The sequence below is a fragment of the Anas acuta genome, chromosome 3 (assembly GCF_963932015.1).
Source record: "Anas acuta chromosome 3, bAnaAcu1.1, whole genome shotgun sequence".
Classification (NCBI taxonomy): Eukaryota; Metazoa; Chordata; class Aves; order Anseriformes; family Anatidae; genus Anas; species Anas acuta.
The window spans coordinates 15490636-15510902 of record NC_088981.1 but is presented as its reverse complement, the minus strand read 5'-3'; the positions used below and the strand labels follow the sequence as shown (position 1 = coordinate 15510902).

Below are 20267 nucleotides of genomic sequence, written 5' to 3'. Positions count from 1 at the left end.
ACAAATTCTAGCACAAGGAGTTAAAGATGTGTTAATAGGTTCATGCTGATGCTCTGAAGACTTCTGGCTAATTTCAGAGAGAAATGGCAAAACTGAAGGACCTCTTTTTTTTCTTGGCACACCTTATTCAGTGTAAGCTAGGTAATTATCAGAAAACAAGGAATTCATGAGTCGTTCCTTGAGCTAATCTCACCCTCTGGAGCATAAGCATTCTTCAGAGCAAATGGGTTTCATGAACAGAAAGACATTTAAGCTTCCTTAAACACTTAACAGGAGAACTCACCAGTTGTTAGTGCAATTGTTATACACTAAGCATAAATCACCAGAACACTGACAATATCGGTTTGTTAAACCCTTAGCATGACTGTTACTGCTGCAGAAATGCTTGGGACCAGCCTGATCTAAGTGAAACAAAAATGAAAACATACAAACAAGGAAAAAAACAAGAGACTTAATAGTGGCAGCAGCACAGTGTCAAACAGGAAGAATCACAGTAAGATTCATAAGGAAGGCAAGCATTGCACACCCATGATCATTGTTGGGGAGAGAAAGGAAAAGGCTATTCAGCTCTGGGAAAGCATGTACTGTTACACCAGCTGTAGAGATGCTTTAGTGTCAAGCATGTCAAGCTTGGTTAAGAGATAAAAATCATTAATCAGCATAGGCACTTTATTGAAAAGCAGATCATAGAATATCTGAGGTGGAAGGGACTCACATGGATCATTGAGTCCAACTCCTGGATCCCCAAAGGACCACCCCCCCCCCCCCCCCCTAAAAAGAAAAAGAAAAAAAAAAGGAAGAATAAAAAAGAAAAGAAGAAAATGATGAAGTGATGAAGAAAATGAAAAAAAAGAATGAAGATACAATTGTTACCCTGGGTTTTGGGAAATCCAAATTCCCTGCTGTAGCTCTATTTCCCTGGTGCAACGAGTTACTGTCAAGAGACTACAAATGTGAGGTAGCTAAACTGGATGAAAGTAAGAATCAGACCCAGTGTGTCCAGTTCTGCCCTTTGGTACACCAGATTATATTCAATGATTTTACTCCCCGGTGGCATAACTGAGAAGTGGGAAAGGCTCAGAGATGATAAAACTAGAAGGGAAAAAAAAAAAAAGAAAAGAAAAGACTAACTAAACAGTAAAATGAGTTTCCGGTTTGGTGATGAAACTCAGGCATCAGAGAGCATAACCTGTATCATATAAGTGGTCTAATTAACTAATTATGAATTACAATTAAGGTAGTTTCTCACAAAACCTGAATAGTATTAAGACAAACTTTACTTATTAGCACAAGTTGATTAACTATAATACCTTTGTTTACTTAAACAAATGCCTGAAGCAAAGTAGCAGGTTTTGTGAAATTATCTCTGTACCTTTCACCTTCCAGCAGGAGTTTTCTAGCCAGATATAGATCCTGCTTATACTTACTCGTATTTCTGTAGCTTCCTCAGATAAATTAATAGCAGAAGTGTCAGAATGAAAATTAATTGGAGTTAGGATCAGAATATGTTCAGGCTACCAGCTGTGCTTTCCACTTGCCTTGTCCTGCATTAACAGGCTAATCTTGTTGACTGGTATTAAAAATGATATTGTTCATACTGCATGTTTATTGAAAAACTGCTACACCACTACTTTGTGCTGCTGCATAAGTAAATCCTTATTCTCATTTAGAGCTCATAAATTTAAAAGACATGGAGATAATATGCCTTATCTTGGGTTCTGGCTATTAGTTCTCAGAAACACCTTGATTCTGTACTGCGCAAACCTGGCCCTCTTTCAGTGGGTCACAGCAATCTGATAGTCACTCCTTTATTCAGACTGCCCTCAAGAACTAAAAGCATAGTCTAGGATACACTGAAACTGATGCCATTGCTCACATCTGTCCTTATTTTTTCAAAATCACACATTGTCAGCCCAAAGCGCCTACAACCTGCAAAGCGATGGCCTCTAACACCCTGGGTACCTACTCATTCCACTTGGGTTTGACCCCTAACACCCCCACACATGACTTGCAGGAAGGAGGAGGAAGTGTAAAACTTTTTGTGCTTCTCTAAAATTAGAAGAGAACTAGACAGTAACAAGCCAGGAAATATCAGGGCTGACTCCATTGTATTACTAGATACAGCAAACAGTATATGCATAATAACATATACAATAGTTAAAATAAACAGAAAAGTATCCATGCAGGATAGGTGGACATGAGTGGCTAGGTCTTGGAAGTGACCTTCAATCTTCCAGAGCTTTTGTTGTCCCAACAATCACAATAATTTCCTTTGATTCTGTGCTGAACAGTCAGGTTTCAGTCAACTTCTCAACTGTTGCAAACAGCTATTGAGTTCTTTAAAACTTAATAAGGTTGCTAAAATGTCTGCTAAATTTTTCATCAGCTCTTTTTATGCAAGGCAATGTTCTGGAAGAGTTAATGCCAAGTTATTAAAATATCTATAACTTTCATATGCAAGGATGTTGGTTAGCAACCAGTGTGTAAGGCATTTTGGATTAGATGAACCTAGTTAGACTGAGATAGGTAGTGCCAGTTTTAATAAGAATAACTTAAGGTCTATTCCTTTAAGACTGTAGCATACTAAAAAACATTTAGACAATCAAAATATCAGTAGGAAAATATAATGGCAGCTAGGTAAGAGGCTGCTATGGAGGAACAATGGACTATTTATTTATGAACAAATATTCTCATCCTCCTTTCTGAATTCAGAAATTTGCTATTTATACATAAGCAACCTAGACAAGAAAGGATACGTCTCCTAATTGTGGCCACATGCTTATTTGTTTTGTTCTTTATTAGACTGAACCAACTAACGGTCCTGCTCAAGAAGGTCTTCCACATGCATACATTACACAGCCACCATTTATAGTGAACCCTCTGCTCCGTTAGCTATACAGTGTCTCATTATGTGGGAAGGTAAAGGTATGTAATCACTGAGACACTTAGAGGTTGCCACCTGCTTTACAAGAATTTGTTGGGACTGAATAAAATGCACAGGCATTTGTGAATTTGTGTTTGAGGACATGATAGAAGAAATACTTAGAAAACAAGGGAAAAGGGGAGAGAAAGAAAGAATCTTTGGAAGTAATTACTGGAAGTAATCTGACAGTACTTCAGAGTTTTTAGAGTAACAATGTCAAAAATAAAAGATACTTTATGAAGAGGTCATAAGCTTCCTTATGTTGATTACACATGCTTGCTCTTTTGCTTGCCTCTCCAAATTAGTCTATTTCACTTCTCAAAAACATGCATCTTTTGTTTTGAGTATAACATGACTCAGCCCCAAGCCCCTCTAACCCTAGTATGTATTTTTTTTAAAGTTGTACAAAGCCCCAGAAGAATTAAGTTCAATATTTAAATTCTTTCCTCATGATGTACTTTAGGCCCTATGTGTGTGCAGTTTGTAGCAGTAAAGTCAAACGAAGATTTGTCATCAAATTCAGTGACATAGCTTTGGATCTTATGCAGTTCAGACAACAGATGGATTCAATTTACAGTATAATCCTGAGATATGCAACATCAGAAGGGATCAGAGAGTCTATGATCTGGTCTGTAAGCCTATTTCATATGACTCCATGGCTGCATACAGTTCTTTCCATATTGTTATCAGATAATTTTATTAATAAATACATGTATAGCTCACCAGAAGTGTTTTAAGTATCTCCTCAACCTCAGGCTCTAAACCTGGGCCAGAACGCCTCAGGAGATTCATCAGTGTTGAGGGCCAGAGCATTTTGTTGACCCACAGAGTAAGACAATGAAAGGAGTTGCTTCCCTCAGTCATGTTTGTGGGCTCTCAGAGATGAGAGCTGCCATGCTGCTACGATGGAGTTTTCATGCCAGCATTGAGATTTCTCCTTGCACTCCATGATGGCAGTCACAGGCAAGCTGTTCAATTATATCCTCTGTCCAAATCCCATTCATATTTTTGAGACAGTAATATATAAGTCTGTTCTGTGACAGAATTAGCACATTTCCACAGCCTTCTATCAGCAATTTTGCCTGTTCACAGCAAGAACTGACCACTGTTGCTCAGTGTTAAATCCTGCTTGGGAAAAATAAAAGGTCAATGTTATTTGAGAAATAGTACCATTTGGATGACAGAGAGCGGAGAATACTCAAGATGAGGCATTAACTAAATGCTTATATCATAAAATCTCTTTTCAGAGTTGTTGTTTTTTTTGTTTTGTTTTTTTTTTTTTTTAATCTATGTCTTTGCTAATACAAAACAATAACTTAATTGAATAATTTCCAGGCATAGCTTGACCATTTCAGTGGTTTATTTATTTTCTTTCCTACAGACTTAGATCTTTAACCTGATCAGTGAGGTAAATGATTGCTCCATTTAGCATAAATTCCCTAGATTAATTCATTGCTCCCATTCTAATTAACTTAAGTTTGTGTACACTGAATTGCATTCTCACCTGCCTGTCTAGTCCCACAAATGATTCTTTGACTGTAGTGCTTTTCATTATTCAAACCCCATAAGCAAGGCTGGAAATGCTCCTTTCCTAGGAATTTTTCTTCAGTTTGAACATTTACACATAATCTGATGCTATTTTTTTTGATGTTCCCCACAAAGAAAAAGAACACTGTGCATAACAGTTTAACTACCTATAGTGTTTACCATATGCATATGTTAACAGAACAACATCAACAAAATCAGAATTAACTACCATGTATCTAAACAAAATAAGCATCAATATTAGCAGAATTCTGGCTTAGATAACATCACCCATGTTGTTGCTCAAAGTGGCAGAATATTAAACATCATAAGCATGTTAAACATAACGGTCTTCTTCCCAGAGCTCCTAAGTGATTTATTCCTGATATACACTGAGCTTATATGATGATAGCCTGATTAACAGAGGTTGCTATGTTTGCTTCCATCAACTCTAGCCACTGATGCACATGCTTAACACTTCAAAAAGATCAGATTCCTGGAACTTAGATTGCCTTTTTTCGTTTTTTTTTGTTTGTTTGTTTGTTTTTTTTTTTTTTTTCATTTTTTAAGGCCTTCCTGCAAGTAAGTCATTACCATTTCACATAAACACAAGCCACCACTAGCCTTAACAAATCTTCGCATTGCACAGATACACATATAATAACAAGGAATTCTATATTTAAAAGATTATTAGAAGAAACATTATCCTGGGATATACGTTCTAAGATTATTAAACTCTTCCTGGGAAAATTAATTACAACCTGATACAAACCACTAAAATAAAAGGGACCATCAGTCTCAGTGAAAGTACATTGAACTCTCTAGGCATTGATCCAAATACAACTAATCAATAGGAATCTTTCAATTGACTTTCCATTTCCATTAATGCTAAGACATGTGAAGTATTCAAAAAAGAATAATGAATTCATTTATCTTAAGACTGCACTTTTTCTCTGTTATACTCATACACAGATGTCTGATCCTCTTCCTGGCTTTACTCTGAATTATTTCTGTTCACTTGAAGGAAGGTCATTATACTTTCATAAATTAAAATTTCTATATATCATGCACATGTATAATAGACCTTAAGAGTCAGCTATTAAAAACCTGGTGCAGAAGAATACTGCATTTGTATAACTAAGAGACAGAGGGAGGGGAGCAGGAATAATAGTCCTTTATAGTTTGCAAAAAAAGCTCCAAAAATGGATAGGGAGTAATCTGACGGGACTTTTGCAGAATTTTCCATGAGCTTCAAGCTGGAAATGCACACCACTTGATTTCAGAATATATTTCAGATATTGTTCAGAATATTTTTGAACACAAAAATCAACACTTCATTTTGAGATATTCAATATTTCCCTAGTTTATGAAAGTATATCATACCGTAGACAAAGCTGAACACATAGACAAGAAAATGGGAAAGCATTGATGTTCTTTTCAACCAAGACAATCTTTGAACCAAAAAGTTACAGATAAAAACTCACAAAAGCTTTCAGTTGATCTTTGTTCATATCATTCTATGGAAAAAGTTTCTAATGAAAAAATGTCTTTCCTGCAATATATATTATAATAGATGTAATATATAAATAGTTGGAACAAAGAGCACAAGCTGAATTTATTCATGATCCAAAACCCAATTTTCTATGAGAAATAATGTGTTTCCTCTCATATGAGGAAACACCTCAGTCATTAATCATGGCCCTGAAGGATCTACAAACACATATTGAAAATCTAAATACAATACTGATTAATCTATCATGCCAGTACTGCTACATCTTCAGAGTATTTCTGACTAATTAAGTGTAACATACATGGCAAGTATTTATACTGTCTATCTTTAATCATACCATACTTTTTCAGGTAACATTACTACATCTTTTAAAATAGCTTCCCATGCTTTTCTGTCACAGTTTTCATCTTACCAATTTACATTTTCTCTATAGTATTTTTTATAATAATATTAAATGGAATAAGATTATTCCAAACACAGCCTTACCCTGAGTTTAATGATTTCTTTCTACTTTTGTACATTTACAATATACTAGGTAAGATTGTCACTCCTCTCTCACTGGAATTATGGGGAGGGATGTTTTCCCTAGCTTCCCTTAGAGGAGGGTTAGGACAATGCTTCAAAATGCTTCCACATCAGTCTGATTCCTTCTTTCAAACCTTAGAATGTTTACTAACAGAACAATCCTCACCACTTCACCTACTTCAGTAAACCAATGATATCTGTAGCTTACTTTAATTAGTAATTCACCCCACTTGAGCGATCCCAGTTTAGCTTCAATAGCTAGTATCCTGTAGCTTAACAGGCTTTTCTGGAATGATGAAGCTCTAAGATCTGAAATGCCCTACTGCCCTTCTCCTCCACAAGCACTTCCCATACTCAATTTCAAAATCAGCTGTAATCATTAAAAAAAAAAAAAAAAAAAAAAAAAAAAAGCACACAATACTCTTTTTATGCTTCCAAAATACTAAAATACTTAAATTTTAAAATAAATGACCCAAACAGGGAAGACACAAAAACTGCTGACTCCATAAATCAGGCAGACAAAATATTACATTTTGGTATATAAAATCTTTCACTTTAACAATGAAAGATAGTAACATGGCATAATTTATAATTAAAATAAATTTTAAAAGTGTTTTAAGTCTATTGATGGAAATCTATTCTTCTCATCTTCACTAGTAGAGCAGTTGTTACTTTTGCTGTGTTGGAGAATGCCAGTTTGCAATATTACCAGCATTGCCAGATAGAGCAATTTAACAAGATTTCTAAGCTCTTTGAAGCAATGTCTTCATTGAACTCTATTTTGTTCCTCCCCACAGAAAAGGTGGAAGTTTGAGGCTGCAACAATACAGCGCTTGTGAAAGACGATGACATGCACTCATATACCTACCTTTCTGTCTAATGACTTTCTCTCTAATGGCAGAAGAGGAGAGAAAAAAAGCATAGATAGGAATCACTGACAGAATTACCTAATGGCTTTAGAAGTTGGTGAAAAAGCCAAGCACAGACGTGCTCATGGTGATTAATGGAACCCTGCATGAATAAGCTGCTGCCTTTTTCCACTTGCCATGGAGATAGATGCAGACCATGTTAGAAGAGGGAAAAAGGAGGATTATAGTAATTCTAAGAGCTCTCTGTCCTTTTTTTTTTCTTTTCTTTTTTCTTTTCTTTTTCTTTCTTTCTTTTTTTTTTTTTTTTTTTTTTTTTTTTTTTTTTTTCTGTCAACAAGAGAAGAAAGTGGCAGTAGAAAAACCCAACTTTTAGACATGGAACATATCTAGACATGTTTCCTCTTGAACTAGATCTCTCAACAGAAACTGCACAGGAGGCTACTGCACTTCTATAACAGAAGTCAAGCGATAGCCATGCAAATTAATAGCTGCATCTCTGGATGACTAAACCATATTAACACCCCTTTCTTGAAGCACAGGTGTGCATACCTATCACACACACACAACCATACCTATACATCTGAGAATTTAAAATACTTGTATTGGAACTGTTAAACATCTGGTAGCAAGGCAGATTATGCATTTTTTGAAACATTTCTCATATTAACAATTGTTTTTTTTTTGGAGATAAATGATCACTTAAAATAAATGTTTCTAAACTAATGCTAAAGGTGTAATTCAGATGATCAAGTAACAATTTTCCAAATTAGAATATGTTACGAGCTTGATTTCATTGTTAGGTTTACACCATCTTTAAGTAAACATAATAATAAAGAGGGCATGCACAAATTAGAATACTATAATCAAATTTGTAATTTGCTCTTCCATTGATAGAATGAAGAAGGTTAAGAGTAAACTCCCTCAGAGATATGTTCTAAAACATCCTGAACAAACACCCTCAACATGCTAGTGAGGACTATTTAAATTTTTTAGCACAAAGCAATAGTTTCAAACTTCCTTTCTTTGTAACAACCCTGCTGAAAATACACTTCAAACCTATCTTTAGACACCTGTCCCAGATTTTGTCACTGGAGGAGATCCAAGTAATTAACAGCCTCCTGGTTAAAAAAAGATCAACAACAGACAAAAAAAAAAAAACACTTTCTATTTTATTGGAAAACTGAATCCCAGCACAATTAAATCATAACTATACCTGTGTTGCAGTGTTATAGTCGGTATAACACAGGTAGGTTATTTATGCACTGTGTATTTAAATATACACAGGCATTTAATTCAAGTGCTCATGCATATTTATTAGAAAAATATGTATGGAAATGCATGAAAGAATGCATGGAAAAGAACAAGGAGAATTAGATTCTTCTCTCCTAGTTTTCCTCCTTCTGCTATTCACAACTTAGGCTTGTTTCTGGTTATTCATATAAAACTAAGTCATTCTTACTGGCTTTGGTGCAAGACGGAAATTTCAAATGACACAATCCTTCTACTACTTTTATTATAGCTAATTTAATACAGTCGTTGAAAAACTTCATTCCAATAAATAATTTTTCAAATATAACATATACATGGGCATATACATATCCATAAACATATACATATCCATTTCTATGTTCTCCTTTATTTTTAAAACTACAGTGCTTCACAATATCATACCCGTGTAAAATTCTCTGAAGACCCTTTCGTTCCAATGACTTTAATGACATATATTCTTAGGTCTCATGAGTATTTTTGAAAATGCTGATTTTCAACTTCTGATTTGAAATAGATTCTCAGCAATTATATCCTAGAAGTTTTCCAAGATTTCCAAGATTTCCAAGATTTATCTAACAGTGATAAAAAAAAAAAATCCTGCAGATCTGACACCTTGCTAGATGTCAGGATTTCAGGTCAATCCTCTAGTGTCTCCATTTTAGAGTGAGAACAAAGAGGAGGAATTCTCAGAAGGTCAAGGCTCATTCTAGTGAACTTTCTGTATAGTTATCATGTATGTTTCTCTAAAGCATAGTATGCTTCAGAGAGGTTCCCAAAGTCTGTTGCAAAGACAATAGGAGGAGGCCATAGTCACCTCACACAGTAAATACATGCAGGAGTTTCAAAAGACTGCTAAAGATAATCTGTGCTTTTCCCCATCTCTACTAAGCTGATAGTTCTTCTAGAAATAGAAAACTCTCAATTATTATTCTTTTATTTATATGCTACAGCATAGGTATAAGGAAGTTACTTAGGTAAACGCAAAGCTCATGACTGGGCAATAATTTTTGCCCTTTGACATTCTACTTATAGTTAATCAACCCAATGTTTTGCTTTAAAATGGAAAAAAACAAGGTTAGAGAGAGATTGCACAAATATGAATTGGTAGACTTTAGGTATAGCAAATCTAAAATACAAGCATCCCTTCATACGCTAATAACAAAGATAACACTATGAGATGAAAGCACCACAGTTCTTCACAGCCAGTGGACCTAGTCTCAGGCTGCAAAGAAATGGGCAAATGATAACTAGGCACGTGATATTAGAGATGGCTTTGGAAAGCAAACTTTTATTTGATTGCTCTTTAGCAATCCAATACTTGCCTTGAAAGATATGGGATCTCACTTTTTCTGGCACCTGGGATAACCTGCTTTGTTCACATTTTTACATTAAGATTTTACAATACCAGCCAGATGTTTTGTCTGTGTTTTTCAATGTAAGAGAATGGTAAACACAACCTCTGATTTTTTTAAGGCTTTCTTTCTTTGTGTATTTACTCAAGACAGTAAATAAATAAATAAAATAAAATAAAATCACCTTGGACCACAATGCAAGAGTGTCTTTACAGAAATAAGGAGCCTGGGAAGAATGAATACCATAATTCCCTCTAGTTTTGAAAATGATCACTGCAGAATGTTTTCTGAGGGTAAAAGTGTAATTGGTTGTAGATCAATAAGTAATTTCATTCAAAAGGAACTATTCTGTTTCTGAAAGTAGCAAGATTCTTAAATCAAAGTCAAGCTAATATATTAACAAATTTGAGACTAATCTAAACAACAACATTTTATACTGCCCTAGTTATGTTTATCTCAACTGATCATTTATTTATGTCGCCATAAAAATCCAGATGCTTTCAATTTTGATTGCTAGTTATTTGCTTTAGGACAGCTGAAATTACTTTTTCAGACTTCCTAGCTTGACAATCTTGCTTTCTGCTTACAATTTGTCATCACAATAGAATGGTGAAATCAGAGGATAAATTCTGGTATTAACAATAAGCACAGTCAATTGTGATATACTGTATTTCCTCTAGCAGATTCCAGATTAAATCCTCCAGGATTAATGCACCTTCTTCTGACATTGCTAAATACCATTTTATGTAATTAGATTGCAGTAAACTGCTATATCTGTACATATGTCACAGTATGATTTTCAATTGAAAAGTCATATAAAGGAGAACTGTATAAAGTAGATGGTATTTTGAGAATGCCTGAAATCCTGTACACTATTGAATGCTATAAACCATCATCATCTAATTCACTATAAACCCTGAACAGTTCCTTAGCAAAATGCTATACTTACATTAAAATGAACAAAAAAGCCCACCCAAAATATAAGAACAATTGAGGCAAGGATAAAAACATGCATTTTTTTATTAATACTTACAATATGCAGCTCTAAATAATCTCCAAGCCCAGTAGAACTGTCCACTCGTACCAACACAGCTTCTTTTTGAACAGTACTAAAACCTATTGCCAGTCTGTCTGCACGAGTGCTTGGACGATCATTAGGAGGCCACGTGTAAGTGATTTGTCCACCACCTTTGCTAAAGATATATGTTGTTCCCGCTGTAAAGGAGAAATAAAAGAGAATTAGTTCCCTTGCGCCAATGCAAACCCACATGGAAATGATGTGCTCTACAAAAATCAAGATGTTCTCATATAACAAATATAGTTGTAAAACAAAACAATGCTATATTTCAACATGGAGGGTTCTTTATCTCTGAAAATTTTGCAGTAAGCTTAATATTAGTGTTTTTATATATAATATGGCATAACTGCATACACAGTAATTTAAAATACCATGACTCTGATTCAGAAATGCATTTCTATCCAAAAGAGTTCTTAAGCATATGCTTGAAATTAAGAACATGTTTCCGTGATGTGTGGAATAGGGATTAATCGAATAAAACGGTTTTCCAAACTGGGCCAACATGGAGAAGAAATCAAGTAATTCCAGTTATCTCATGATTGACAAAAATGCAGCTCCATATATCAACCTTATTTACACTATGAAAACGATACGCTCTATGTGATATGTCATTGTGCACGGCAAAGAGAGACATCAACTAATACAGTCAGATAAGACTTCTACAGATCTGAGGTTTATCAGCTTGTGACAGACGGAGATAACAAATGGAAGGATAAAAACATACTTTACATGTCAGAACAAAAATGCATCATTCTACCATCTAAGAAAACAATGGCATATTTGCATAATGCTTGTTGTATAACTTATAAGAGCTTGCACATTATCTCCAAAGTGCACTTACAATTTTTTTTTAATTTTTTTTTAATTTTATTAAATGTAACCCAGTTTATGCTCCCCAAAATACTCTACATACTGTCCATTTCCACATAAGGAGTAAGTGCATAACACTGTAATTGTCATTTTCTTATTTTCTTAGATTGACCAAAAGTGCTGCAAGCATAAAAGAGTATTTAAAAACCTTTGGAGATGTAGAACTTAAAGCTGAAAACAAGAAGTGTTGTATGGCTACACCACTCTTTCAATTTCTAGACGTCTCAAAATCTTACTCTATTGCTGAGTGAGAATGCTTTGAGTCAGTCTCAAAGCAAAAAGGTCACTTGGCCTTTTTGAAATGGTATCCTATATTTATTTCTAACTTTTTTTTTTTATTATTATTTTTTCTTTTGTGGAATTACCTACCTACTCATTTGTGTTGTGTGTTGTTTTTCTTACTTTTTTTTTTTCCAGTACATTGCCATCATATTTTATGTACTGTGCACAGCATTTAAAAAATACAGTAAAGATCAATTTACATCAACACTCTTGCAGGACAGCACTGTGCTTCAATAAATCTCTTGGCTTTTCTCTTGATAGCGAAATACAAACTTGTATGTATTGTAGGAAAACTTGTCAAATCTCTTTAGCAAAGACAAACACAGTAGCAAATCTGTCATTTAAGTTTTAACTTACACTCTAAGAGAAACTGTGGTTTATCATCAGAATGAAGAGTTGTGCAAGAGCAGTGAAGGTGCCATAAGAATGTTTGGTAACAGACACACGCAAAATGTGTCTGGTTTGGGAATCTGTGTGACAAAGACCTAACCTCCTACTTTACCACCCCAACCTTCCCATATGCGGTGCTCTGAAATGCACGATAATCCATTGCAGGCTATTCCGTAATGATGGCTGAATGTCCAGTTGTACTACATCCCAAAACAAAGATACAGAGAACAATATCATCCTTGATGGTCCCAAAGTTCTCATTTTTGCAGCTAGTGTTGACTTCAAACCTTGAGCCAGTTGAAGAGTGACAGAGTTTGGATCTTCATATGTGGAGGTCACATTGATATCCCTATTGAAATGATTTATTCTGTATTGCTGAAAAACTAAGTGCTTGATCCAAAGCTCATTAAAAACAGTGACAGCCTTTCTCTTGACTTCATAAAATACCACATCAGAGTGGGAATGAAGTTCTTGTAAATAACAAAAATGAGAAGGCTAAGAAAAATCAACTCCTTACACCTCAATGTCACCAATCATAATGTTTGAGTAGTACATAGGATTTAAGTGGAAGGGCATAATTCTCTTTTTCTTGGTTGCAACAGATGTGTTTACCCAATATAAAATACAAAGAAAAAGCCTGCCAAGCGATAACAGAGTCATACTGAATAACATGACCCAGAAGTAAGTCTCCAGATCTGAACAATGACACACTTCGTTGTTCTTGTTCAGAGTGAATCTTTGTTGCATTTTTTTTGTTAAATGCTGCCCTTCAAATAAACAAATGAAGAGCAATTCATTCCATACTGCTGCAGCTTTAATGCCAAGGTCAATGTCAGTAGGGCTGATTAAATCTAACTTTAAATCTTAAATCATGTAGAAAACACATCAAAATTTTAAAAGTTATCTTTTATCCATAACAACATGTGGCTGATGTTATTTATGTCAAACCTTCTCTCTTATTTATTTATTTATTTATTTATTTTTATAACTGTACATTTTGTAGCTCTGTGTGTCTGGTAACAGGCTGATTAATCCATGTTGATGAATACAGATTTGCCTTTGTCTAAGCTATACAGGGAGTCTCATTCTTTTAATTTCCTGTATTAATTACAAAAAAAAAAAAAAAAAAGAAGAAAAAAAGAAAAGAAAAGAAATAAGTTCATAAGCTATTTGAGAATAGGTCCCCTACTATTTATATTTCAAAAAAGACAAATATAATAAAGTAAAATATATTATGCTAGGATTGATCTAAGCTTATGCTCCAACCCCCCATTAACTATTAAAAGCCAGAAACTGAGTAGTTATTCAAAACTGCCTTGTTTACTATCAATTTTGGATGTGAAGAAACAACAGAGGAAACCTAATTCACTTGCTCCATAAAATGATTTTATGGTCTCTGAGAAACCTTGTAATGTCTCTGCCGTTCTTTCAGAACATTGTCACTGAAAACCAGCCATCTTCCTTTCCTCTTATAGCTTATGGCACTGTGTTGTTTGGGATTTATCATCTCCAGAGAATTGAAAGCAGCAGAATTAGTCAAGAATAGCAATGCCATCAGCACAGTACTTACAAGCAGGCAAGTTTGTAATATGCCAGGATATATCTCTCAGCCACAGAATTTACTGAGTAATTCTTTATGTGTCCATGCATCTACACAATGTCCATACAGCTCTTTGAAATTCTGAATAGTGAATGCATGGTTCCTATTGTAACAAACTGCCAGTGGTCAAGATACAGTAATGGTTTTTAATGGCCTCAGTCTCTCAAGTCCTGTTTGTTTGCAAAATTCATCTTTATGAAATAGTGTGTTTATTTCAGCACAGCCTAGCAGCAACTCAAGGACATCTGCTTACCTATACAGTATTAAGCAGATAAATATTTTGTTTAGTATCCATTTACTGTATTTATTACTGTTTAAGACTGCAAAGCTTTTCAATATTTATCCCTCTGAAGTCACATCTAATATAGTTTAATAGTTTTCTCAAATCATCAACAAATCAACAGCTTTCTACATTCCTTGTGTTCATCTCAATTTGGTGTTTAAGGTATATTACACCAAAGGGTAATTTATATAGTTCATTTTTCCCCCTATAATGTCAGTAACTTAATGGTTATTTTCAACAGGAAAATGGCAGACTTAAGATGCTTATGAAGTGAAAGTGATGGTTTTATGGAGCTTTGGACCCCAGCGGACTATGATTCTACCACAGTACAGCTTGAAAACAAAAGACTGAAGCCTGTAAATGTCAATAATGTAAACTGTTAGCTGCACTGTCATTAACAGTAATTTTTATTTATTTATTTATTAAAGAAGGATAAACATTACTGGTTATAACAAGAAATTACCCAATAATGTAATTTTCTTCCTTCTGTATGTTATCAGTATTTTCTTCATTCTGGGCTAGGATATGAACCCTTTTATTCCCATTGGTGAGTAATTACTTTCATTGATAAACCTGCTGAATCCAGTGACACTCTGTGTGCAGGCTACTGCTAATTAGCAGGAGTGAATTTACAGTACAAATCTATGTATACACATTTGCACAAACATCTATATAGAGACATTAATCACACTTGTGGTGTTCAGTGGAGCATATAAGTCTCAATTTAATGCTTCTCTTTATACTTTGAAATATAAAGAGAAGATATTTTCATCTTGTCCATGGCTGAAGTTTCAGAAAAGTACAAAAATTTCCATATGTATTACTTTACAGATTTCTAATATAAATAAAGAAATTAAAGCTTTAAGTCTAAAATGTGACCTTGCCATGGGAAGCAAGAGGGAATGATTAAAATTAATCAGTTGATCATTTTTATGATGGGTTACAAACAAACTCTTCTATTTCTTCTTAGACTCTGATGTGTTATTAATTATTTACAGAAAACAGAGAATATATGCCACAGGGCTGAGGTCAGGAGGGAACAGCCATTAGGGCTAACCATAGGAAGTAGTTTGGAAGGGCTGCTGGAAGTTTTTCAAACTAAAGATTACATTAAACTGAACACTTCCTGAAAGCCTTCTGACCTCTCCCCCCTAACCCAGTAAGGAGCCTGAATATGGAATGCAACTGCTTTGCTGTAAAAACTACATGAAGCTACTTTAAGTACCATCTGTTTAAAAGCAGAAGAGGTGTACTGGATGGAATTTTTCAAAAAGCTCAAGCCAAAGTTGTAAGAATGGAGAAATGTCTCCTTTTCTGGCCAGGTACCTCTTAGACTCCTGGACAATAAGGTACAATAGTATATTTAAAATGTTCCTTTGACCACACTCATCTTAAAAAACAAACAAACAAACAAACAAAAAACTAGAAAGTTTTTCCTGAAAACTGAGTGCTTCATCTCCACTGCTCCTTCACGGTCACTCTCCGCCCCTGCTCCAATATAGGGTCCCTCCCACAGGATGCCGTCCTTCCCAAACTCATCCTGCTTGGGCTTCCCACAGGCAGCAGCTCTTCCAGAACTGCTCCCACATGGCTCTGTACCATGGGGTCCATCCCCCAGGAGCAAACTGCTCCAGCATGGGTCCCCCATGGATGGCAACTCCCCCCAGACCCCCTGCTCCTATGTGGGCTCCTCTCCATGGGCCGCAGCCTCCTCCAGGCCACATCCACCTGCTCCACCGGGGGCTCCTCCACGGGCTGCAGTGTGGAGATCTGCTCCATGTGGGACCCATGGGCTGCAGGGGGACAGCCTTCTTCACCATGGGCCTCTCTACAGGCTGCAGGGGAACTGCTGCTGTGTGCCTGGAACACCCCCTGCCCTCCTTCTGCACTGACGTTGCGGCCTGTAGGGCTGCTTCTCACTTCCCACTCTCCCAGCTGCTGATGTGCAGCAGTTTTCTTTCCCTTTCTTCAATCTGTTCTCACAGGGGTGCAAACAACATCATTTATTGGCTCGGCTCTGGGCAGCAGCAGGTCCCTTTGGAACTGGCTGAAACTGGCCCTTATCTGACATGGGGCAGCTTCTGGATTCTTCCATGGAGGACACTCCTACAGTCCCCTGCTACCAAAACCTTGCCATGTAAACCCAATACAACTGTAAGCCCACCAACTGTATAACATAATTTCTCAGTAGTTGCATTAACTGATTCATTGATCATTCATTGTATCATAGTAACTGTAAGAAGATTCACTGACCAAACCAGTATTGACATAGGCTTTTGGTGGTTTTGCTTATGAATGTCTTAATTTATGATCTCATCTTGTCACTGCAGGTAAAGACACTGAAGAAAATAAAGAGAAGGGAAGATGTCTGTGGGCATATCATCAGCCTTCTGCAGCACCCACATTTCACTAAGCTGCAGTAAAGCTTAAAACTCAACTTTTCTGCAGAAGAGACCTTCTGAAGCAACACCATGTGTACAGCAGTTTCTGCTAGCTGAATCCACAAACTTCCAGCATTGCTTATGATACTACTGCAATCCCTGCATAGCTTAGTACTGCACTGATTGTAGTCTAGAACTGGAGCCTATTTCGTAGCATGGGACGTGTCTTAAAAGTTATACTCAAGAGGTTTCACCCAAACAATAATTAGATGAGGATGACCACAACCAGCTCAATGATCAGCTGAATTAATTCATTAAAATGAATTAACAAAGCAGTATGCCTGGTACATAAAAGATGCTAAAACAGAAGAGTCATCACCTTGTTGCTGCTGTCAGCTGCCTCTTCCAGATTACCTATCAACCAGCCAATACCACTATTAAACATGTAGAGAAGACACAGCCTTCTACACATCTTGGCAAACAGAAAAAATGGTATGTAGCTATTAATTCAAACACATCTTAATATTATATTGTAAAACTTTCTTCCCAAACCACTAGAGAGACTCTGATTTGCTTTATCATATCCTACAAGGCTTTTCATCACACTACATCCAAGGTTTGTCAGGGATCTATAAAAAAGCACTGTGCATGGCTTATTATATTCAGCTATCCCCAAGGGCTGTCTCCAGGTAAAGGTCTCTGTGATAATAGAACAACAGTCTCAAGTCAAACTGAGCATCCTGGCCTTTGCAGTGACATTTATTGCAGATTCAAGGCAGTAACACAGAAGCAAAGTCTTTTCCTCGGACCACAATAGTTGCTATAGGTATCTTAATCAGCTCAGCCCTACGTTCCCCATCTCCACACACATACATACAAACAACAAAACCACAAACAAAACAAGAAAAACACTCCTATTTTACTCCTCTTTTCCTCCAATCTATGACAATGGTATTTGGACAGTATTGCAACCTAGTACACCTGTAGGTGGCACAATACCACTTTGACTTGTCTAAAACATCTAGGGTCTTCCCACAATTTGATTTTCTGGCACCAGACTCTTGTCTGAAAGGAGAGATCAACCTGACACTGGCCACTGGTTTGATTGACCTATGTGCAAGTCCACATTTGGCTTTAGCCAGTTGTACTAAAGCATGGTTTGACACTGGTTAAGTCTCTGCATTTGCTGAGAACTCAGTGGAATGCTTCTCCATTAACAAAGTTGTATCATATCTTACCCACTAATGCAAGACAACTTTTATATATATATATATATATATATATATATATATATATATTTATATATTTATATATTTATATATTTTTTATATATATTATATATATATAATGCAGGGCAATTGTCAAATATATTTAAAACACTGTAAATGTTGAAAATGCTATACAAATACAAACACGCTTGCTTCTGACTTTGTGCTTTGTAACTAATAATTTATATTGTATACTGAATGCCATAATGAAGAGGGGAAATATACTACATTTCACTTCCAATTGCTCTTGTAATTTTAATTCCCTAGTTTTAAATATCCTATTTTTAGAATTTTTCTCTGTGGAAGATAAGCTTATGGAGTTGCACAATCTATCCGATCTCTTTGCTCATCCTCCATCAACTTTTCAATCTTATAGTCAAAATCAGCCAAATTTGAGATAGGAGTAGACAGAAATTTCAAAAAATTTCTCTTATCACTTTATAAAAATCAATAACCAGGTGAAAGAGAATTCTGTAGAGCTCAACCACTATAATTTTTGCTTGGCAATAGCCTGTAGGGACCTTTACAGTTGTATATTGGTAGGTCAATCAATACACTTAGTGTGCTGTGTTAGCCAGACATTTGGTAAACAAGGCAGCATTCCATAAGATATCAGGATTCGTTACTTTTGCTGATTTTGGAACAACATATTTCAAGGAAAAATATTTATCTACAATGAGGATATCTAGTTCTACTGATTTCAGTAGGGTCACTAAGGGTCACTAAAATTTGTGTGTATTGACAGTTCGACAGACGGATATACCCATAAAGAACATCTCTTATGCAGTCTTTATCTGTATTATAGGTTACCATCGTTCTTACCATTATAAATAACATAAAAGGTTAAAATCAAAATGTCAAATAATTTAAAGGATTTTCTAACTGGAGTGATTCTAATAGCTTTACTCAAGTAGCATCTTACACCTTGAATGACCCCATTGATTTAGATTAGATCACTTAACTGAAGTAAAGTACTACACAATTTAAGTAGGCATATTAAACTTTCAATTTAAACAAGCTTTCAGTTGTGTCTAAAATGAATATAATTTTCAGAAGGACCTTAGCTAAGCAAGAGCTAGCTGAAAGGACTCCTAACAGTACATAGAAATTAGAGTATCTGTTCATCTGATTTACTAACAAAACATGAGTCAATTTAAAGAATGACAATGGACTTGGTAGTATTTAGGCACCAATTCTATACAATTATTTTGATTAGCTTCAAAATGTGCACAATAAAAAAGTTCTGGGTTTTGTTCATCGTTGATCTCATTACCATGTTCATTTATATAAAAGCTATTATTTCTTTTATGAAATAGTACAGCCTTTCTAAAGCAAATCTGACACAGACTGGCAAAAGATAATTATTGCTCTTCTCCAGAATTTTTCAGATTATTTTATTTTTTTACTGGCTATGTATTTCCTATTACATTCCCAGTATGGATGGTAGTTCAAAATTAATTTCTGTATGAAACGTAAACCAAGTAGTTCCCCATTAATGCCTCATACCTTTATATAACACGGATGGTTAGAAAAATACATATTTTTGGAAATCAAAGCTTGCTTTAAATGTCATGCTGTAGTCAACATGAAACATTTTTACCCATTATAACTCTATTAAAGGTAAAAAGGATACAACATGTCTGCCTCTGAAAGCTTGCCAAAAAGTCAGATGGAAATTGTAAGTCAAATATAAATAAGGGAAGGCTTTATTCCTCCTACAACCTTGTCTACATATAGGTAAAGATAAATTTCTTGAACAGTGTCCAAAAAAGCAGAAACGGCGTTGTTAGGAAATGCATATGAGAAGGCAATGAATGAGATGAAAATTTTTTAGACTATATATAAAGACGGTATCATAGTGAATTATTAAATCAGAAATCTCAAGTAGTTTTGAAGACAATAGGACTGCTTTGGACCCAAACTCCTTACATTAAGAAATGACAAAATATTTCAGTTTAACCACTGTTACTAAAGCCCATTCAAAAACATGGACTGTGCATGCTTCTTATCTCTTTTGCTTCTTATTAGTGGTGCACATATATAAAAAAAACCATAGGGTGATGGTTAGCTGAAGGGATTTGTGACAGGATGCAGGAACTAGGACATTAGCTCAAATACTACAAAGGTTGATAGAGATCAAATG

The 20267-nt window shown here is 35.4% G+C and overlaps 1 protein-coding gene across 40 annotated transcripts in view; it reads right to left on the bottom strand.

Annotated features, from left to right (window-relative positions):
- Window positions 1–20267, bottom strand: part of NRXN1 (neurexin 1) — a 703785-nt gene that overhangs the window by 201386 nt on the left and 482132 nt on the right. For 39 of the 40 annotated variants that reach the window (XM_068675787.1, XM_068675785.1, XM_068675788.1 and 36 more), the window contains one exon: window positions 11006–11187. In XM_068675787.1, the coding sequence (XP_068531888.1) occupies window positions 11006–11187 (182 nt within the window). Of the gene's footprint in view, window positions 1–3369; window positions 4052–11005; window positions 11188–20267 lie in introns of those variants that run through there. The other variant, XM_068675816.1, reaches the window with a different exon arrangement.